We start from the raw sequence: 20,420 nt of genomic DNA, 5'->3' as shown, positions 1-20,420 counted from the left end.
GCATGGGGGGACGCCGATTTAATGAAGCGGCTTTGCTGTGGATGTGCTGTGTCTTGCAACACTGCTTCTGACCCAGGGCAGTGGACAAGGTGCAGGGATGACCCGTCATCCAGGAGGTGCTCAGATAAGAGGGAGGGTGGAGGGGTGTGGAGTGTATTCAGGGATGGAATGGGTGGGAATGATTTTATGCCTTTTCCTTTTTGGCTACCTCCCTTGTAAGGGGGAAAAAGCCTTGGTATATGTATGTATCTATCTCATCCTTGGTCATCCCCTCAAGTTCACTCCATCCACCTCTGCTTTCTTTTTGCTAAGTTTTCATCACTCATTCTTTCCATGTGCCCAAACCATCCCAGTAATCTTCCAACAATTCTATCTGCTAGCTCCCTTTCTGCCTCTGCTCTCCTCTTCACCTCATTTCTCACTCTGTCCAACCTTGTAACCCCTACAATACTGAAATGAACTGTGACTCACTACAGAGAGATCTGAACATGGTTTGGGAATGGAGTCAGAAATGTAGCATAATGGAATTTGGAAAAAGTAAAAAAAAAAGGATATCAGGACAATATAAAATTAGTGAAAAAGTAGTAATGAAAGTGGGATCTGGAAAAGACCTTGGAGTGATCATCATAAAAGATATGTCCCCTGACAAACATATAAACAAAATTGTCGGTGAAACCTATAACTTGCTAAGTGCAATGAAAGTGGCTTTTACTTACTGAAATGAAGAAGGATAAAGAAAATATTAGTCACACTGATAAGGCCTAAATTGGAGTATGCAGTGACACTATGGTCACCCAGTACTAAAAAGAATATAAAGAAAATTGAGAGAATCCAGAGAACAACTACAAAGATGGCCCCAACACTATCAATAATGTCATATGAAGAAAGATTGTCAAAACTAGAACTACCAACTTAGGAACAAAGAAGAGAAAGAGGTGACTTGTTTACCATCTACAGAATTATGAAAGGTGTAGAAGTCCTTGATAGAGACGATTTACTAAACTGGGATAAGAGAAACACAAGAGGACATGAAAAGGAACTCAAAAAAGGACAGTTATAGAAGAGACATGGTCAAAACAGCTTTCCACACAGAGTGGTGGATGTATGGAACATAGTAGATAAAACAATAATGTGTGCAAAAACAATACAAGAATTTAAGAGCAAATTAAATATGGCGAGATAAAGAGGTGGGACACCACGAGTGTAGTTCCCCTTCCTGTAAAATACAATTAGGTAAATACATTTAAACTTCTCCATTTTGCCTCTTAAAGTCCAAGTCTCCACCCCTTGTAGTCTTGTATGGACAATTACCCTTTCAAATAATCTTCTCTTTGTATCCATTCCCAGATGTCTATTTCTCACGATGCTTTTCAATCCCCTTAAGACATTTACTTGTGTCTACAGTTTACCCCCCCTCCCACTCCATTACCTGCCACATTTTGTATACTAATGCCCTTGTATTGGTGTCTTATTTGTTTACAGGACTGTGGCCCTTGGTTATGGAGCACCACCGTTGGAAGGGTTCTCTCTGCTGGTCATCATGGTCATTGGTTTTGGGGTGGGTATTCCACTTGTTCTCTTCCTAGCAGGTGGAGTCTTCTTTCTTGTTAAGAGGTTGAGAAGGGACAATGAACTCCTGCTCAACTAAAATCAAAATGTATAGCTCCAGTATGGTTTCACAAAGAAAACTTAGACAGGGTATACGAGTGAACCACATCAATCGTAAAAAAAATCTGTGCTATAATATCATGCATGCACAGATATACCAATATTCATCAGTACAAGTAGTGTTGGTGCCAGAGTATTCAGTACTCTAGGCTAGCCCCACAGAGTGTGACCCCCACCTCTGCCCACTAAGTTTTGATAAAGTAATTACACAAAATTACAGTAGATGTTAAAAACAGTTCCAGTATATTTTCTTCTTCAACATTGTTATCTTGTTTTAGCCACAACTCTCTTTATAGCCAAGATTTTTTTGTTTCAGTTGGATTAAGAAATTTGGCTAGGATGTGTAGAGTTTACTGTCTTAGGTTTACCTAATGGTAAAAGAAACTTTCAATAATATTTGTAGCTTCCTCTCTGGACAGTAGGTTCTCATTTTATATGAGGGATGGTTTCTAGGTATATATGTACAACTTAGAAGTTGCATAATTATTTTCTCCTTTCAAGGTAATGGCAATTACTAAAGGTGTATACCATGATCCTAAGCTTAACCCAAATGTATACAGACCACTAATCAACCCATTACCCCAGGTTTCTTTTGTAGGAGACCCATAGCTCCCAAATAACTGGTAACACATACCAGATTGGTCCACAAGTTAATCAGGAAATATTATGTTGTTGCCGGGGAAGGGCAAGGGTGGGGTGGTATAGGATGACCCCTAAATAGACAATTTCCCCAACTAAGAGCTGTGGGTATACTGGAAGAGAAAACTAGGTCAGCAGATTGATTCACCATTAATAGTGTTTCTCACACACAAATTAATACCATCAAATCATGAGGGAGAATATCTTTTGAGTAAGGAAGAGTTTAATGTCACCAGTTCCCCCCTATCAGGAGGCTAGGATGGTGCCCCTTACAGAGAACTGTTTTGCCACATGATGATGATGATATGGTTTAACGTCACACACTCCCCCCCTATCGGGAGACTAGGACGGTGCCCCTCACAGAGGGCTTTGTAGCGTGGAATTTAATGAACCATGCCCTTGATTCAATTCCGCTGGTGGCAGGATTTGAACCACCCTCACTTCGACCTTCGCCGCAAGTAACAACGCCCTAACCCACTCAGCCAGCGAGCTTCCAAACATCAGATAATTAATTTACAGACTGGAGGACCTTTTCCTCTTTATAAGGGGGTGGCCAAATGTAAGCATACATCCATCCCACATCCATCCAAAAACCCATTCATCACCAACGTCCAATTTAGCACATCATGAATGGTCATCAAAACAAGTATAACTAGAAAATCAAACTGCCACAGATGCAAACATCACATATAAGACAAGGAACACGTCATCTTATACAGCCCCACCCAAGCCATACCTAGACTACAACAAATTATTTCTTCCATGAGTGACTTATGGGCCAATCTAGTGGCTGTTGTTTATCTGGGACCTGGGGTAATAGATTAAGATTATTTGGACACCCCCCCCCCCATCCCCCATAATTCAAACTCACATAAAATGAGAACAATCTGTATATAATAAGATGCCAAAATAGGATTTTTTTTCAAGATTGTTGATCCTGAGTTTACAGCCAATACATGATAAATGAATTCATATAATGTGATGTGACTACTCAGGAAGATGAATTCTTTTCTCTTGTGTTCAGTAATATTGTTTTGTATGCTGAATTGAAGTATAATGTCAGATATAATGAGTGTTAACCTCTCCTTTCTATAGGACTAGATTAGTGTCAATAGAGTTATTCATTAAAAATGTAAATTACAGAAATTCTAAAGGTTTTATGAATAGAGAACCATTTTTAAGTACAGTATTGTAGCATATGTATTTACCTAGTTGTACTCTGTGATATTTGTGGTTTATTCTGATTGTTTATTATGAATTCATAAAACTAAGAAAGGTACACAGTGTAAGCTTTAGAAGTCAATGGAAAATGTATAGTGCCTTCTCCCATCACTGGTAAGAGCGAACAAAATGTACCACTTTTTAGTATTTAGTCATGTTTTCCATTAACTCTATGACTATTTTCAGGTGTCTAGGCATAGAGTTAAATTTTTTTTTTTTCTTAAGTATTTTGTATCCTTGTCCATTCTTCATATTTTTTGTATCTTGTGGATGAAAAGCAGAAGAGATGACATATCACAAGTTACTAGGTAATTTTTCAAATGATTCCAGCAATTCTCAATAGGATTTAACTCATGAGAGTTGCCTAGCCAGCTAAGAAGCTAATACTGTGGTCTCTTTTTTTTTCTTGTTTCTTTATCATTTATATATGCTTGTGTGTGTGTGTGTGTGTGTGTATATATATATATATATATATATATATATATATATATATATATATATATATATATATATATATATATATATGAAATGGAACAAGTTACTATTAGCAACAATGTAATTCAAACAATTAGGCCTGGGCATCATGCAGCTTAGCACATGGGTCCCCGTGAGCGAGAGGATAACACGTGAAAATAATGCTCAGATGGACCCACGTTCAAAAATGCATGATGGCCAGACCTGATTGTTTTATATATATATATATATATATATATATATATATATATATATATATATATATATATATATATATATATATATACATATTTCTCTCCCTCATGTTTATGGTCTGGTGCACCATCCTGCATAAATATATCATTCCCATGCACATCATGAAAATGCAGCACATGATTTTCAAGCACTGGCACATATCATTCAGCTTTCATTGTCACACTGATAGAAAATGCAAGCCTACATACACACACACACACACTATTTGGAAGCGTTGATAAAAGACAACCTGTCACCTGACAGACAATAGCAGAATTGTAGGAGAGACATATAGACTGCTGCAGAAGATTAAAATGGCCTTTCACTATATGGATGAAGACATAATGAAAAAACTCATTGAAACTCTGATCCATCCAAGACTGGAATATGCATCAATGGTATGGTCCCCACACAGTGAAGGCTGAGAAAATATAAAGGAGCAGCAACCAAGGTGGTCCCTAGCCTGGCAAGTAGACTATATGAGGAAAGACTAAAAGCACTGGGTCTGCCAACTTTGAAAGATTGAAGAGAAAGAGGTGATATGATTACAGTATTCAGGTTACTAAAGGGGATAAATTACATTGACCAGCTTACATTCCAGTTTATAGACTAAACTTCCTTTAAGGATGGGAGGACTTCAAGGGGTGATATTATTACAGTATTCAGGTTACTTGGGAATACTTGGTGGCAGTATTCTTTTCCCCCACCACAGGGAATCCACCAAAGGGGGATAAATTACACTGACATGAGAGATTTCTTGGTTAAGGATGGAAACAAATTGAGAAAGAGCACATGTCTAAAGGATGTGAAGAAATTCACTATCAGGAAGGAAGGACGGTTCACATTTTTGTTGTGTAATGGGATGAGTTGCAGTCAGACTTCCTGGAACACGTGACCCTTCCTGGCTATGTTTTTATGCATAGGAAGTTAATTTTATCACTGAACAGCCCCCATCCATCTCTTTTCTGCAGTATAGTTAATATATATACATGCAAAAGGAAGTTTAGTCTGTAAACTGGAATGTAAGCTGGCCAGCTGTTTCTGCAGCTAATGCTGTATATTTGTCCTGATTCCTTCCAGTAGTTTTGGGCACCTTTTCTTCAAATATCCAGTGGTGATTTTTGGATCTTTCAATAATTCATGTCTTAGGAGGTTATCAGTACCCTTAGAAATCTTCCATAGCCTTCTAGCAACTGGTGGTATGCTGAGAGGAAGGTTGTGTCTTGTGGCAACAAAACAACGGATGCTAGCTATTTCTTTTAACATGTTACCACTTTTCTAGATCAAAATGAAAGCCTTTTCTTCAGCACTGAGGTTTATAGGAGCCTACATAGTGTATTGATTCAAAAACTGTAGTGCCAATAACTGAACAAATCATGATAGAGGGTATGGTAATGGAACAAGTAACATTAGTCCATCCTCAAAGGGAGTTCAATGAACATCAGCGTACCTTCTTGGTGTACTCATTTCTATTGAGTTACCAGGTGATACATGTATATGGTCACGAGAACAGGCTATTTTTTTACCTATTCATTTCTATGGCTTGCACCTTTGGTGAACACTGCAAATACTTTTCAATGTACTTTTGATAAATATAGTATCGCTCTGTATCATGACCAAATATTCATAAACATGATATCAGTCATATTTGTTCTGCTCAGTGACATGATTATTTGATATCATTTCCATACACATACTAAAAACATTGAAATCAAGGATTAGGTAAATGACTCCAAGAAAAACTTCTGGTACTGTCATTCTTGTCTGCATTTATTTTGCCAGCTGCATTTCAGTTCTCGTTAGGCACAGAGTTCACTTATCCATGAAACTGGGCAGTTTTAGTAGTTTTTGCATTGTTGCTTGCTTGCATTTTTTTCCCTCCTCTTCATTGTGGTATAATAGAGTTGCTCAAATTGTTATTGGAGTACAGTGCCATAGAAAATGAGAAAACAGATTGGCCTAACATGATCTTGCCAGGGGAACTACACCTTAGATATGATGTGTTTGTGTCTTTGTATATACCCAGTTATGAGGGTGTCTCTATGTCTCCAATGGACCAACTTGCATTTAAGTCATTTATATTGTCTGCATAAACTATATCTTGTTTATGTCCTGTAAACATTCCACCTTCTTAAGATTCCTCCCAAGTGCTTTTGATATTCTTTCATTCCATACTTTTAACTCTTCTTCGTTAGTCTTATTCATATGGTTATGATATAATAACCAAGACATAAATTTATATTCTACTTGTTCTTTGTAGTGTGATAAGCTCTGTACTGTGTTATTCAAAGTTTATATAATTTACATACACTGCTATGAGTATATATAACTGCCATAGATGTAAAAACTTTTTTTTTCAGTTTTTATGTAGCTTTTTTTTTAGGAATGTTCCTTTTGGGGCTACAGAGAGTAGGATGCCTAGCCCTATCCCCGTCCTGTTCTTGTTGCCTTTTACGACTCAAGTGGGAACATTCGGTAGCCATATTCTTTCTCCCCTACCACAGGGATGACCCATCATCCAGGAGGAGCTAAGAAAGGAGGGAGGGAAGGATGGTGAATGGGAGTGGAGTATGTGGGGATGAAATGGGTGGGAGTGGATTAATGCCTTTCACTTTGGCTACCTCCCTCGTAAGGGAGAAAAAGCACTTGGTATATGTATGTATATATATGTAGTTTTTATGGGTTACGTAGGAAAAGTTGTGTAATATTTTTATCAGTCAATTGATCCATAGCTTCAGACTTCTCCTGCAGGAGATTAATGGCCCCAATCACCAGATTGGCCCATACATCATTCAGGGTAGAAACTTTGTATTGATTGAAATGGGTGATTGTATGGTATGCAAGTCACCATGTAATTTGTCTTGTATAGTGGCTTCCTTGATGCCTATTAGGCCAGTTCAGTGATGTTCTAATTACTGCATTCATTTTCAATGTTTCCAGTAGTTGGCATGTTTCCTTTACTTCCACAGTTATATTTTTCAATCCATCATTACATTTCACTGTATTCTCTCCTACAAAGTCATTTTCCAAAGTGAAAACTGATTAGAAAGTTTTGTTCACAATCTTAGCCTCTCCTTTTATTGTTAGCTTAGAGATTTCTTCTGTGTTTCAGTTTGATGTTGACAAGCTTGTAGAACAGTTAAATTTCAAATTTTCATTTATTACTAATATTCTGTTCAAAGTTCTTTTCTTCCTCTACAGATTCCCATGTTATTTCTAGTTCTCTTATTTCTTTCCATCCTCATATTTTGTATGCCACAGAGAACAATGACATGTACCTGCTAGAGGGCCTGCAAGATTTATGTCAGAGAAAGATCTCCCTGCTACCGTTATTCAAAACCCATAAACATCCTCACTTGGAGGTAAAGCCCCAAGGTGATGCCTCTTGGTTTTTAGGTCCAAGATCCCTCAGTTGACTTCAACTGAATTTTCTCCATATTTTCACTTTAGGGGGGCTGGCAATTGTTCCTCTTTTCTTGCTACTCCTAGTCACTGACATAGAAACATTTATACAATACAAACAAGTCCAATTGTTCTTCCCAGGGAAATCTAAAGGAGGAGCACTATGGGACTACTGGTTTTCAGTCCGTAAAACTCAAGACTACCTGGCTACCTCCCTTGTAAGGGGGAAAAAGCCCTTGGTGTATGTATGTATGTAAAATTCAAGATGACAATCATTATTATTCCAGGCCACATCTTTGGCTGTTTTAGCTCTCTTATTTTTTTTTTTTTTTTTTTTTTTTTTTTTTTTTTAATGAAATTAATTCTTCTTCCCACTGATCTTTGACACATGTTCAATTGTACCCAAGTTGTGGAGGTTTAGAAAGATTTCCCATTTCTTCAATTTTCTAATTATTCATGAATTTTTCCAAGTCTGTTTCTTTAACAAATTTCTCCAAACATTAATTTTTTCTTCCCAAAATTGTATTTGTCTATTCTGTATGATTTGTTTCTCAGCTCTGTAGCTTCTTCTGCCAGCTGAAATGGAACTGTTGATATATATCACTGGGTTATAGTCATTGGCGGACTTAGCCTACATGGTGCCCTGGGAAAACCTCACCTTCAGCGCCCCCCTTCCACAATGCACATCAAATGCTTGGCTTCTCCCCCTCCACAATGTAAATAAGAAGTTTAAGACGACCAAAACTTTCACAAAACAACTTTTTATTGAAATATTTATTGCTACTACATGGTTTGATCGGCATTTGGGAGGGGGCAATGCTGCCCCCTCCCAAGTGCCGCCCTGGGCGACTGCCCATACCACCCATAGGAAGAACCGCCACTGGCTATAGTAGGAGGAGAGAAGTAGTCTCAAGATGTCAGCTCTTTTTGTATGAAATATTGTTGAACTTGATAAATATCTTGTGTCCCGATGGAGGCGAGTTTGATGGATTTTAAAGATCGGCAGCAGAGAGGTGATTGTCTCTAATGCCCTCTTGGAGGACAAACACTTGGAGGTACTATATCAATCAAAATAGATTTAAATCTTCATTAATAGGCATATGATATTTACTAGAAAGTAGTAGACTGTGATTACTGCTTTACATTTTGGATAAAAAATGTTAAACCTGTGATTGATTAAAGGTTGTTTTTATATTCTTTAAAAGGTGATCAAAGACAAAAGAGATTTTAATTATGTGCCTTGTGACTTGTTTCCCCTCACAACATGCCATTTTGTAGATTACTAAATAAGCATTAGGTTAAGTATAAGATAGCAGTAAGCATTTAGTAGCTGGTAGTAATGTGTTGTAACAGAATAAGTAGGTTCAAGCATTCCATTGACAGGATGAAGATAATACACAAAGCAAGTGTTGTTGGTTGATGAAATTGGTCACAAGTTGTGCGGCATTTATTTGACTAATTTTACTTGTAAAAAAATCATGTAACCAGATATATGGGATTGGGGGAAAGCTGTTAAGGACAGTCAGGAGTTTTTACGAGAGTAGTAGAGCCTGTGTTAGAAATGAAAGTGGAGAGAGCAAGTGGTTTGAGGTAAAGGTGCGACAGCAACAGAGATGTCATGGCTGTTCAATGTGTACATGGATGGGGTGGTGTGGGAGTTACAAGCAAAGGCAATGGGCAGGGGATTAGAGATGGTTAAAGAAAATGGAGAAAAGTGGGAGGTGAGCCAGTTGTTGTTTGTGGACAACACTGCTGGTGGCAAGGTCAGAGGAAGTATTAAGGGAGTTGGTGACAGTTTGGGAAGGTATGCAATAGGAGAAAGTTGAAGGTAAATGTGAGTGAAAGTAAGGTGATGAGATGTACAAAGGAAGAGGATGGCAGAGAGTTGGAAGTAAGTCTTAAAGAAGAGAGACTGGAGGAAGTGGCTAGCTTTAGGTCTTTGGGGTCACATGTGGCAGGAAAGGGAGGAGTGGCAGTAGAAGTAAATTGTAGACTGAGAGAAGCAAGTAAATGCCTTGGGAGATTAAAAAGTGTCATAAGAAATAGGCATTTGGGAATGGATGCAAAGAGGAGATTGTATGAAGGGGTGATTGTCCCGATGACACAGTATAGGGCAGAGGTCTGGAATTTAAGAAAGGCAGAGAGGAAAAGTTTAAATGTGTCTGAGATGAAATGTCCGAGAAGTATGGTAGGGGTTACAAGGTTGGATAGAGTGAGAAACAAGGTGGTGAGGGGGAGAGCCTGGGTGGAAAAGGAGATGGCAGATAGGGCCAATGAAAGAGTATTGGGATGGTTTGGACACATGGAAAGAATGAGTTAAGAAAGATTAGTAAAAGAGGTGTGGAAGGCAGAGGCAGAAGGAGTGAACTTGAGGGGACAACCAAGGATGAGATGGATGGATAGGATGAAAGTGGTGCTGAGCAAGAGGGGAATATTTGTTGAGCAAGAAAGGGAGAAGGCAGGAGATGGGGTGAGTGGAGAATGGTTGTGTATAGACAATACTGTGATGTAAGGTACGGAGGGGATGGGAGGATAGGGAGTAGTTATGTGTGAATGATATTTTGATGCATTCTGAAGTGATTTCTCCCCTTCTCATTTTCTGCATGAGGGGAAAGAGAGGGAGGGTCACCAATTAAGTGAGGCGGCCTTACTGTAGATATGCTGTGTCTTGCTGCATTGCTTCTGACCCAGGGCAATAGATGGGATAAGGGGACAACCCATCATCCATGAGGAACCAAAATGAGAAGGAAGAAAGGTTGGTGGATGGGAGTGGGTACTTGCCTTTTGATTTGGCTACCTCCCTTGTAAGGGGGAAAAAGCCTTTAGTATATAGATAGTAAGCAGAATCCTGATTTTCCCTTTTTGTGATATTTAAACTTCTTATATAAATAAACACTTGAGATTATGCTACCTCTCTTGTGAGGGGCAAGAAGCTTTTTGGTATAGAGATTATGTTACATGGCATTGATCTTTTGAGAGAGAGATTACAATTGTCCAGAAGTTTTAAGATTTGTAGAGAATTGCCAAAGCTGTATTCTTGCATTGTAGATTAATTGTGTTTTATTATTATTATTTGATTTATTTTTTATTTTGTTTTATCTTTATTTTTTTGTGGTGTTAGTTTGTTGAGACTTAGTTTCAGGCAGGATCAATGATAGGTACCTGCTAGTGGTAGTTCTGTGAGATGGACGTGAGAGAGAACCATCTCCCCATCACACATCTTCAGAACCTATTAATATCCATACTATCTGGAGAGAGAGAGTTGACAGTCGAAATGCGCCTAAGATCTGTATCAGCTTTGACAAATTTTTCATATACTTTTATACTAAAGGAGGGTTGACAACCAGCAGTTTCATCTTTATCATCTTCCTAGCTGATGTCAGAATACAACATAGACAACCATCAAAAGTTTCTTCCCAAAGAGATCATTGGGAAGGCTAAAAAATTTGCTAGCTACAGTGAGGCTCTGTTGCCAGTCTTTAGAGCTTAAGGCAGCAATTACTAATTTAAGGTTAGCATTCCCAAAAATAGTTGTTGGAAGACTATATAACAATAATTATTGCTTCAAATTTCACTAAACAAGAAACCTCCAGCTTCACACTGGCTGGTAATAATCCTTTTGGTTCTACCATAGATCTGTCAGGGATGAAACTTTGGATTGTTGTCCATGTTAATGTGGGACTGCTACTGTGTCACTGATTAAAAGAAATACAGTTAAAGGTGATAAAAATAGACCATAGGCCTAGTCCAGCAAAAAGAAAGTGCACTTCCAGCTGAAGATGATGAGATTGATGGGTTTTGAAAATGGGCCGTAAGGAAATGATTATCTCAGCTGTCTACTTTGCAGGACCATCACGGACAGGTACCCATCATTGGTTCTTTACAAGACTATGTTATATAAAGTAAAATCTACTGAGAATGTTCATGATATTTGTGTTGTGTATTTGTGCCTCAGGATCACAGCTTATAAACATAATGTGTACTTGGCCCAAACCATGACTTTTGAACCTTAGAGACCTCATCTGTAAGTCTGAATGACGAAACATTATAGATTTTGTTCTGCTAATGCCAGACTGTTGTTGAAATCAGTCAACTCCTGCTGAATACACAATAATTGTTTAGCATCAGCAAAACAAAATTTGTGTGCCAAAGATTTATTTTCTTTTATCTTTTTATTTTCCATCCTATTTTACATTATGTTCAATATTTATTTTCCTGCTTTCTACTCTATCATTCTTTTAATTCTTTGAATATTGCCATGGTGATGTCTTTGCCAAGAGGCAAACTGTAGCAACTGGGCCACAGTACTTCAGAACACAGCAGTGAACTGCAGTGTTCTGGTCAGTAATATGTTATTGAGCTATCTTTGTCTTTGTGTAATGTAACTGTTTAGTCAAAACCTGTGTATATCAGTTTCAGAGAAACTGTTTGTAAATTTGCCCTCCAGTGCTGTTGTGGATATGTAAATGCCTGATAGGTATTGAGTACAACTGTTTGTTTTGAGATGACAATACGGTATAACTGCAAGCTGAGCGAGACAATCTTAGTATGTGAACTATTGTAGACATAAGAATTACAGTATTTGGTATGCTATCTTTCTTAATACAAATTAAAGTTTGTTTTTTAGACATGTTATTTGCCATAATTATCATATTGTTACGAATAAAATATATTTACTAAAGTTCATTTTTATTTTCTACACCTGATCTCCAGTATCTAGCCACAGCCACTGGGTTGACCATAGGTCATTAAGAGAAGACTGTATTGTTGTCTGAACTGTGTACAAGGGAATAGATTCAGAACAAAATGGGGTCTTGATCGAGACCTCAGTTGTCCTGATTTGTCCTTCAGCTGCATAAAATAATTTAGTATTAACCAGACTAAAATGTGTCTTCTAGTGTAACCATTTCAGAAAAATACTAAAAGAAGGAGGTAGATGGATGGGATCAATGGTATTTTGGAAGCAAGAGAAATGTGTCAAGTAAGGAGGAGAGAGTGCATAGGATGAAAGATTGAATGATGAGTGAGGTTGCTATACTGTATAATGAAACAGAAGAGAAAAACCAGTTCTGGCTGTCAGTCCATGCTGTGTCTCATTACGTTGCCTTTGACCTGAGTAGTATGAGAAGGAGACAGGAATAACCCTTCATCCACAAGGTGCCAGCTTAGGAGTGATGATGAAAGGATTTTGATGGTTGTGTGCTTTGACTTCGTTACCCCATTTATATGGGGGAGGCCCTTTGGAATTTATGAATGAATAAACCATATTTGAATTGGACAACATAATATTCCGTTTCAGCGCTTGGTGGACTAATTAGCTCTAGGCTTGAGAGGGCAGGAATTGGAGGTGGGTGGTCATCAGTCGTCTGAAAACATGACAAAACCTTCATCTGCATAGCAGTCAAAACCCCAATTGGAAAATTGGGGAGGGGGGGGCAGAAGGACATAACCTAACCTAACCTAAATTACCGATTGTTGTTTTGTCCGTTGGAGGACCGTTCACCTGCCCAGATTCACTTACGAAGTGTTTGCTGCATATACAGTATATGCGTATTTTTTTCACGTTGTCGGTGGTAAAATCCTCCATTCTACACGCTCGAACCCTTCGCTGACATTTTTCTAAGTCTAAATGTGGCTTAGGAAAACTGATCAAAGTAACACCCTTCATATGTGGTCTATCCTCATAACAAGTCACTGCGACATAATCCATAGCAGCAGTGTTTAGTGGCTGGCATTTTGAAAAGTTAAATTAAGTCGGATCCCATCAAAATAGCCAATAGATGTGGATATCTTTATAAACAATTAAAAGTGTGGCTTGGCGTACAGAATGATTCCTTTGTCCGCATAGGTTTCCTGTGCGCAATAGCACGTGACGTAATGGGGGTTATTTCCTCGCATGGATTAGTGACATCATAAATAATGTAATATATATTTCATATACGTTAGTGACATCCCTATTTATCACAAGTATGGAAGCGCTGGTTATTGCTGACGTAATAGTCAATATTTACAAGGCATTCTCATTGAGAGCGCAACCCACCTGACGATTGGCTGATTTATAATAACAAAAGAGGGCTGCAGGCCTACTGAACCCAGCAAACAAGTTATGTTAGGGCGGGACAAGAGCGTGATTGATACGTAGTACCAACACATCGTACTCATCCTATACAACGCATTTACATGCTGACCAGATATCGTATGGGCATCGTGGAGTTGATATTTCCCACAATGTTATGGTACCATTGATATAGACAAGAAAGTTGCCAACATTGTCCATTAAAACAGTTCTTTAAGAATATATGAATATTGACAATAAATTACATCAACATTTCTATTTTTTCGGGATTACGCGGCAGAGTAGCCCATTGGAAGAATACTTTCCCACGTTCTGGGATTTTAGAGAAACTTGTTACACGTACGTGCATTTCATTGTTTTAATTGTCGGTGTGACTCGCCGGATATCATCTTGTTCTAGCTGTGTTGGGTTGGTATTTGGTAAGAATGTTTATGAATGTTCAGCTGAACATCTTATCATATGCCTACGAGTTTTCTGGATTTCACTAGCCTGTGATGTCCTTGTTACCCTTGTATGAACACCAACACAAGGGCCTCTTCATAACTGCACTGTATTGTCTGATTCTCTCAAAACTTATCTGGTATTCTCTTAGGAGAGTTTACACTGGTTACCTGTAGGATACTTCACTTCCATACGTCGATTACTCCTATCAAATACGCTACATTGCTTGCCGAAGTTGAATCCTGCATCACACCAAATTCATGTCAGTTAAGGGTTGTTTCATCTCGTGCAGAATTTACTGTTAACCTCTGGGTCGTTCTTTCGACTTGTTATCCTCTACACTTCAATTGTACTTCCTCGCAGCCGTACATCACAGTTGGTGAATCGAATTACGATACATTTTTTCATAGCTGAAGGTATGCATTTTCAATTTCCTTGTGTCCTTTTTTTCATAAGGTGACTAGATAGTCTGTGTCAAGATCTAAGAATATAAGGTCTAACCACTTCCGACCGAATTTCGAGGGAGTTGGCGCAGCGGGCCCGTGAACGTCACCTGGCTGTTCAAAGTGGGGTTAGCGGGTCCTATAGCTGTCAGTTGAAGCTGGTCCGTCGTTCGAAAATGACGTCGCCTTCGCTCGCACTGCTTCACGCAATTAGTTATATTCTGACAAATATTATATAAAATATATATATAAATATATATAAAATATTATAGTTCCTGTCTATATATATGAATATATGATATATAATATATAAAATATTATAGTTCCTGTCTTCCTTGGCGTTTCACAGTTTTCTTTAGTGTATCACAAAGAGAAAATGGACTCAGCCAAATGACGTCAGAAGCTGCGCAGAAGAATGTAAACGGTCTGACCTGTATATTTAGACCTTGGTCTGTGTATACTCCACATGGGGACGTATGGTGGACTTTGAAAAGTGTTCTAAATATCAGCTCATCTGAATATTCAAACGATCTCCGCACCAAGGTCTAAATATACAGGTCAGACCGTTTACATTCTTCTGCGCAGCTTCTGACGTCATTTGGCTGAGTCCATTTTCTCTTTGTGATACACTGAAGAAAACTGAAACGCCAAGGAAGACAGGAACTATAATATTTTATATATTATATATATATATATATATTATATATCATATATTCATATATATAGACAGGAACTATAATATTTTATATATATTTATATATATATTTGTCAGAATATAACTAATTGCGTGGAGCAGTGCGAGCGAAGGCGACGTCATTTTCGAACGACGGACCAGCTTCAACTGACAGCTATAGGACCCGCTAACCCCACTTTGAACAGCCAGGTGACGTTCACGGGCCCGCTGCGCCAACTCCCTCGAAATTCGGTCGGAAGTGGTTAGACCTTATATTCTTAGATCTTGCTCCGCACTATCCTGTAAATGCAAAAGTATTGAATCGCAGAGGTCGACACTGTATAGTAAACACAGTACTAAGAGGAAGAGCTAGAACATTATTATACAACAACTTCCGATACAATGCAGTGCGATTATTCAACTGTATACCGAGAGAGATCGGAAACATTTCAAATTGCTAAACTAAATATTTCAAGAACACCACAGAACTTATAAGTAATGTTGCACGGCAGCACAAGGTGATTCCTTATTACAGATTCCATTACTAACAGGGCGGGGGGGTAGCGATCTCACTAATTGCCGCATAAGTTTGTCCGTTTTTCATATTTGTGTATATTTCAAAATTTTTGTGTCCATTTTGTGAAAACAGCATTATTCTGGTACAAGTTTATTCTTATATACGTGTTTTTCATTTTATATTCACTTTATTTTCACTTTATATATATACATATATATATATATATATATATATATATATATGTGTATGTTTCTTAAGACAGATTGAACATTTTTAGAAGCTCCGCCATGGGATACGAACCCTGACAACGTCTTGGCCTCGTGATTTTCGACGCACGGGTCAGGGTTCGTATCCCATGGCGGAGCTTCTAAAAACATATATATATATATATATATATATATATATATATATATATATATATATATATTTATATTTATATTTCAGATGGAATGTCAAGTTGAAACAAAATAATTTCCGACACCTACATCTCTCTTTTTTTTTTTTTTTTTTTTTTTTTTTTTTTTTTTTTTTTTTTTTTTTTTTTTTTTTGATAAGGTGGATGGATGGGGTGAAGGGGGCTTTGGGGAGGAGGGGAATGTCTGTTGAGGAAGGACGGGAGAGGACAGAAGACAGGGGTGAATGGAGAATGGTTGTATATGGATGATGATGTGATTGCATGAGGTGGAATGGGCGGGGGAGTGGGGGGGGGGTGAGGTAGTTGTGTGAGCAAAATTTGACGCAGCCCGAAGGGATTTCTCCCCGTCCTCTCCTTTTATGCAATGGGGGGACGGAGAGGGGGGGTAGCCGATTTAATGAAGCGGCCTTGCTGTGGATGTGCTGTGTCTTGCGACACTGCTTCTGACCCAGGGCAGTGGACAAGGTGCAGGGATGACCCGTCATCCAGGAGGTGCTCAGATAAGAGGGAGGGTGGAGGGGTGTGGAGTGTATTCAGGGATGGAATGGGTGGAAATGATTTTATGCCTCTCCCTTTTTGGCTACCTCCCTTGTAAGGGGGAAAAAGCCTTGGTATATGTATGTATGTATGTACATCTCTTTCAATTTAATCGACATGAAAATGCATCTGAGGCAGCCAGGAGCATTTGCGAGGTGTATGGAAAAGAGGCGATGACTGTAAGAACTGCACAAAAAAAAATAAGAAGTTTTGCAACGACAACTTCAATCTGGAAGATGCACCTCGTTCAAGAAAACCATCAGCTTTCGATGAAGACGCCTTAAATCAGTTGCTTCATGAAGATCCTTGTCCATCCACAAGAGAGCTCGAGCAAGTAATAGGATATGATCATGCAACTGTTACTAGGCATCTATAGAAGATGGGCAAAGTACAGAAACTTGGTGCATGGGTTCCTCATACCCTTAAAGACAATCACAAAAATCAGAGTATCAATTTCGGCATCATTGTTGTCCAGACATCAAGTGACAACGGAACAACATCGCTCATTCCTTTCCTGTGTAATAACTGGAGGCAAAAAATGGTGCCTGTATGTTAACAAAAAGCAGAAAAAGGGCTGGGTCAGTTCCACCAAGCAGACAAAACCTCGTGTCAAAGCTGGAGTTCATCAAACCAAAGTGTTGCTTTCATTTTGGTGGGATTAGTTTGAAGTTGTTCGTCATGAATTGATACCAAAAAACATGACAATTAGAGTTGCACTGCCAGCAACTTCGACGTGTCAAGACAGCAATTGTGGGAAAAAGGCCAGGTCTAAATAACCGGGTTTTGTTGCTACACGACAATGCTCGGCCGCATGTGACTAAGATGACAAAGTCAGCCATCGAATAGCTGGAATGGGAAGCCTTACCCCATCCGCCCTCTTCTCCAGATTTGGCACCAACTGATTTTCATATTTTTCGGTCATTGTCAAATCACCTATTGGATCATATCTTTGAGAATGATGCAGCCATCTTAATTTTCATTTACGAGTTCTTTGCCCAAAAATCAAAATCATTTTACCGAGATGGTATTCGAAAATCGCCGGAACGCTGGAGTGAAGTTATTGAGCAGGGCGGAGACTATATTGTTGATTTTTTTTGTTTGCATTTTTATTTAATAAACAATAGATATTTGTATTTACCTTTCCCGGTAAATGTCATGTAAATATTGTAGAGAAATTGAATAGAAAATAGAATTTGAAATTGTAGAGGGGAAATATATAAAACCGAACGAATTTATGCGACAACCTAAGTAAGATGCTGTAATGATTATAATTTATCTTATATTATTTGTTTTTGTTTTGTTATCATTTGTCTGTCTGATTTTAATTTATTATTAGTTATATGTTAATTTATTATTTACTATTTACCTGTTTGTTTATCATTTTAACTATACCTATGCATTTATTTATGTATTTTATTTGTTATTTACATTATTATAGTTTTTATTTATTATTGTATTACTAATATGATATATATATATATATATATATATATATATATATATATATATATATATATATATATATATATATATATTTTTTTTTTTGCATCCGACCTAGATATGGATCAAAAGGTCTCCTGTCGGCATGCTCCGCCTTTGTAATCCTCTTTGTAAACCTAATATTTCAGTTTCATCTTCCACTGACATTTGCTGGCTGCTAATTTTCAGCCAGCCTCTTGGCTGTAACCGACCTACCACAGGTAAGTCTCAATTTTGTACAAACACTCTGGAAGATTCCTAATGTAGAAACTCGTGAAATCAATGAGGACAAACAATCATCCCTAGGTGATATCATTGCGAGCATTTTGAAGGAATACAAAAAAGGATATTAACTTTTAGAAAACGGGGGGAATTTGGCTGATGCAATTCCTACCGCAAACACAAAAGATCAAATAATGATAAATACATACATACATACTTATATATATATATATATATATATATATATAAGTATATATATATATATATATATATATATATATATATATATATATATATAATATATATATATAGATTAGGTATATAGATACAGATATATATATATATATATATATATATATATATATATATATATACATATATATATCAAATATATTACCTAGAAAGAGGATAATATAACTCAAATATTTAAAGAAAAACATGAGTGACCAGAGATGACTATGAAAAAGGAAATATAGTCATAAAACAATGCATGTATTGAGTCTGGTGCCCTTTGCAATCTAGCCAAGGATGACATCACAAAGTTGAAACGGAGCCAACATTGTACGACCCTGAAAGGTAGCGATCACGTAGTATTCTATTATAGATTTTTGCTTCAATATTTGTGGACAATAGCACATTGAAGAAGTGGAGCATGAAGTAGATTTTTTTTATGAGTACTAATTTTGGCGTTGCCTTTTGTATTCTCTCAATTTATTTGTCCTTCACCGTGAGAGGACCATATCGCTGCTGCGTATTCCAGTCTAGGCCGCATAAGGCTCTCATATTTTCTTTCCTTTATCGTCTCGTCATATATGCCGAGAAAAAAGTCTTTATATTCAACAATCCATATGTCTAGCCCAAAACCTTACTGAGATGTTTGTTAGTTGATAGTTACTTTATTATATCTTATCAACATTCACATATTTTTCTCTTTTATCAATGAGACTCTTTCTTCTCCCGCTGTGTGTGGTTGTGTGTGATTGTGTGCGTGTGTATGTATGTGTGATTCACCATTGGTCTTGGATCACGTGTTGGACTCGTGATCAACAGCTATTATCCTCTCGGAAGAGAGCTCATATATGACCGATCTATGGGTAATGCTGTGACCTTACACGCACACACACACCCAACTCCTCACCCACGGGAGTTGGAGTAACGACTCGCAGCGCAGCGATACTGAAATTATTTCAGCCCTGGGCAGGATTCGAACCCGGACCGTCGTAGTGATGGGCGGGAACTCTAACCACTGCGCTACCGAGTCATGCATGTGTGTGTGTGTGTGTGTGTGTGTGTGTGTGTGTGTGTGTGTGTGTGTGTGTGTGTGTGTGTGTGTGTGTGTGTGTGTGTGTGTGTGTGTGTGTGTGTGTGTGTGTGTGTGTGTCTGTGATATCCCAAGTAATTTTGGACCTAAAGAATGAATATCCAAAGTACTATATTCCCTCCACCGTTAATTTATTCTTTTGTTTTAATTTTCTCTTCTGACATGGCCACTTGCAATAGCAAAGTGTTTCAGAATAAAAACTATAAGGTTCGTCACCGTCCTATGAAATTTAATAGAATCTGAATTTACACGAAAAAGGATACAATCCCATATAAGTGATTTAATGGATTCAGAATGTCTATGAATAGAGTCTGATCCTATTTAATTGGAATGATGTTTATTTGGTTTACTCGTTATAATAATCATTACGTTTTATTCATCTATATGTGCCATGGAAAACGATTCGACACGGTTGCCAGTGATCTATAATTGCCCAGGCTATCCGAGCATCTAAGGCTAAGGCAGTTGCAGTTGAGTTTCTTCAGGAATGGGATCTTTGCCATATGTCTGCAGTTGAAGAGCAACATCGGCTCAGAATTTCGAGTCTGTTTTAATTTTAAGTAATCTCTCTCTCTCTCTCTCTCTCTCTCTCTCTTATGAGTAACCCTTTCCAGGTATTTTGATGTACCTTTTCCTTAGTTTAGGGTTTTCCGTCGCT

General features: G+C 37.9%; 1 protein-coding gene across 1 annotated transcript in view; it reads left to right on the top strand.

The window, feature by feature from the left end:
- Positions 1 to 12,324, top strand: part of LOC143035776 (glycosylated lysosomal membrane protein-like) — a 28,499-nt gene extending 16,175 nt beyond the window's left edge. Inside the window, exon 7 of the mRNA XM_076202721.1 lies at positions 1,483 to 12,324. Within this exon, the coding sequence (XP_076058836.1) occupies positions 1,483 to 1,648 (166 nt within the window). The 3' untranslated portion in view covers positions 1,649 to 12,324. The remainder of the gene's footprint in view (positions 1 to 1,482) is intronic.
- The last annotated feature ends 8,096 nt before the right edge of the window (positions 12,325 to 20,420 follow it).

Source organism: Oratosquilla oratoria, chromosome 19 (assembly GCF_046742065.1).
Source record: "Oratosquilla oratoria isolate Oo_2021 chromosome 19, ASM4674206v1, whole genome shotgun sequence".
In the NCBI taxonomy this organism is placed as follows: Eukaryota; Metazoa; Arthropoda; class Malacostraca; order Stomatopoda; family Squillidae; genus Oratosquilla; species Oratosquilla oratoria.
Note: the sequence above shows the minus strand (reverse complement) of the source record. Positions and strands in the feature narration are given on the sequence as shown.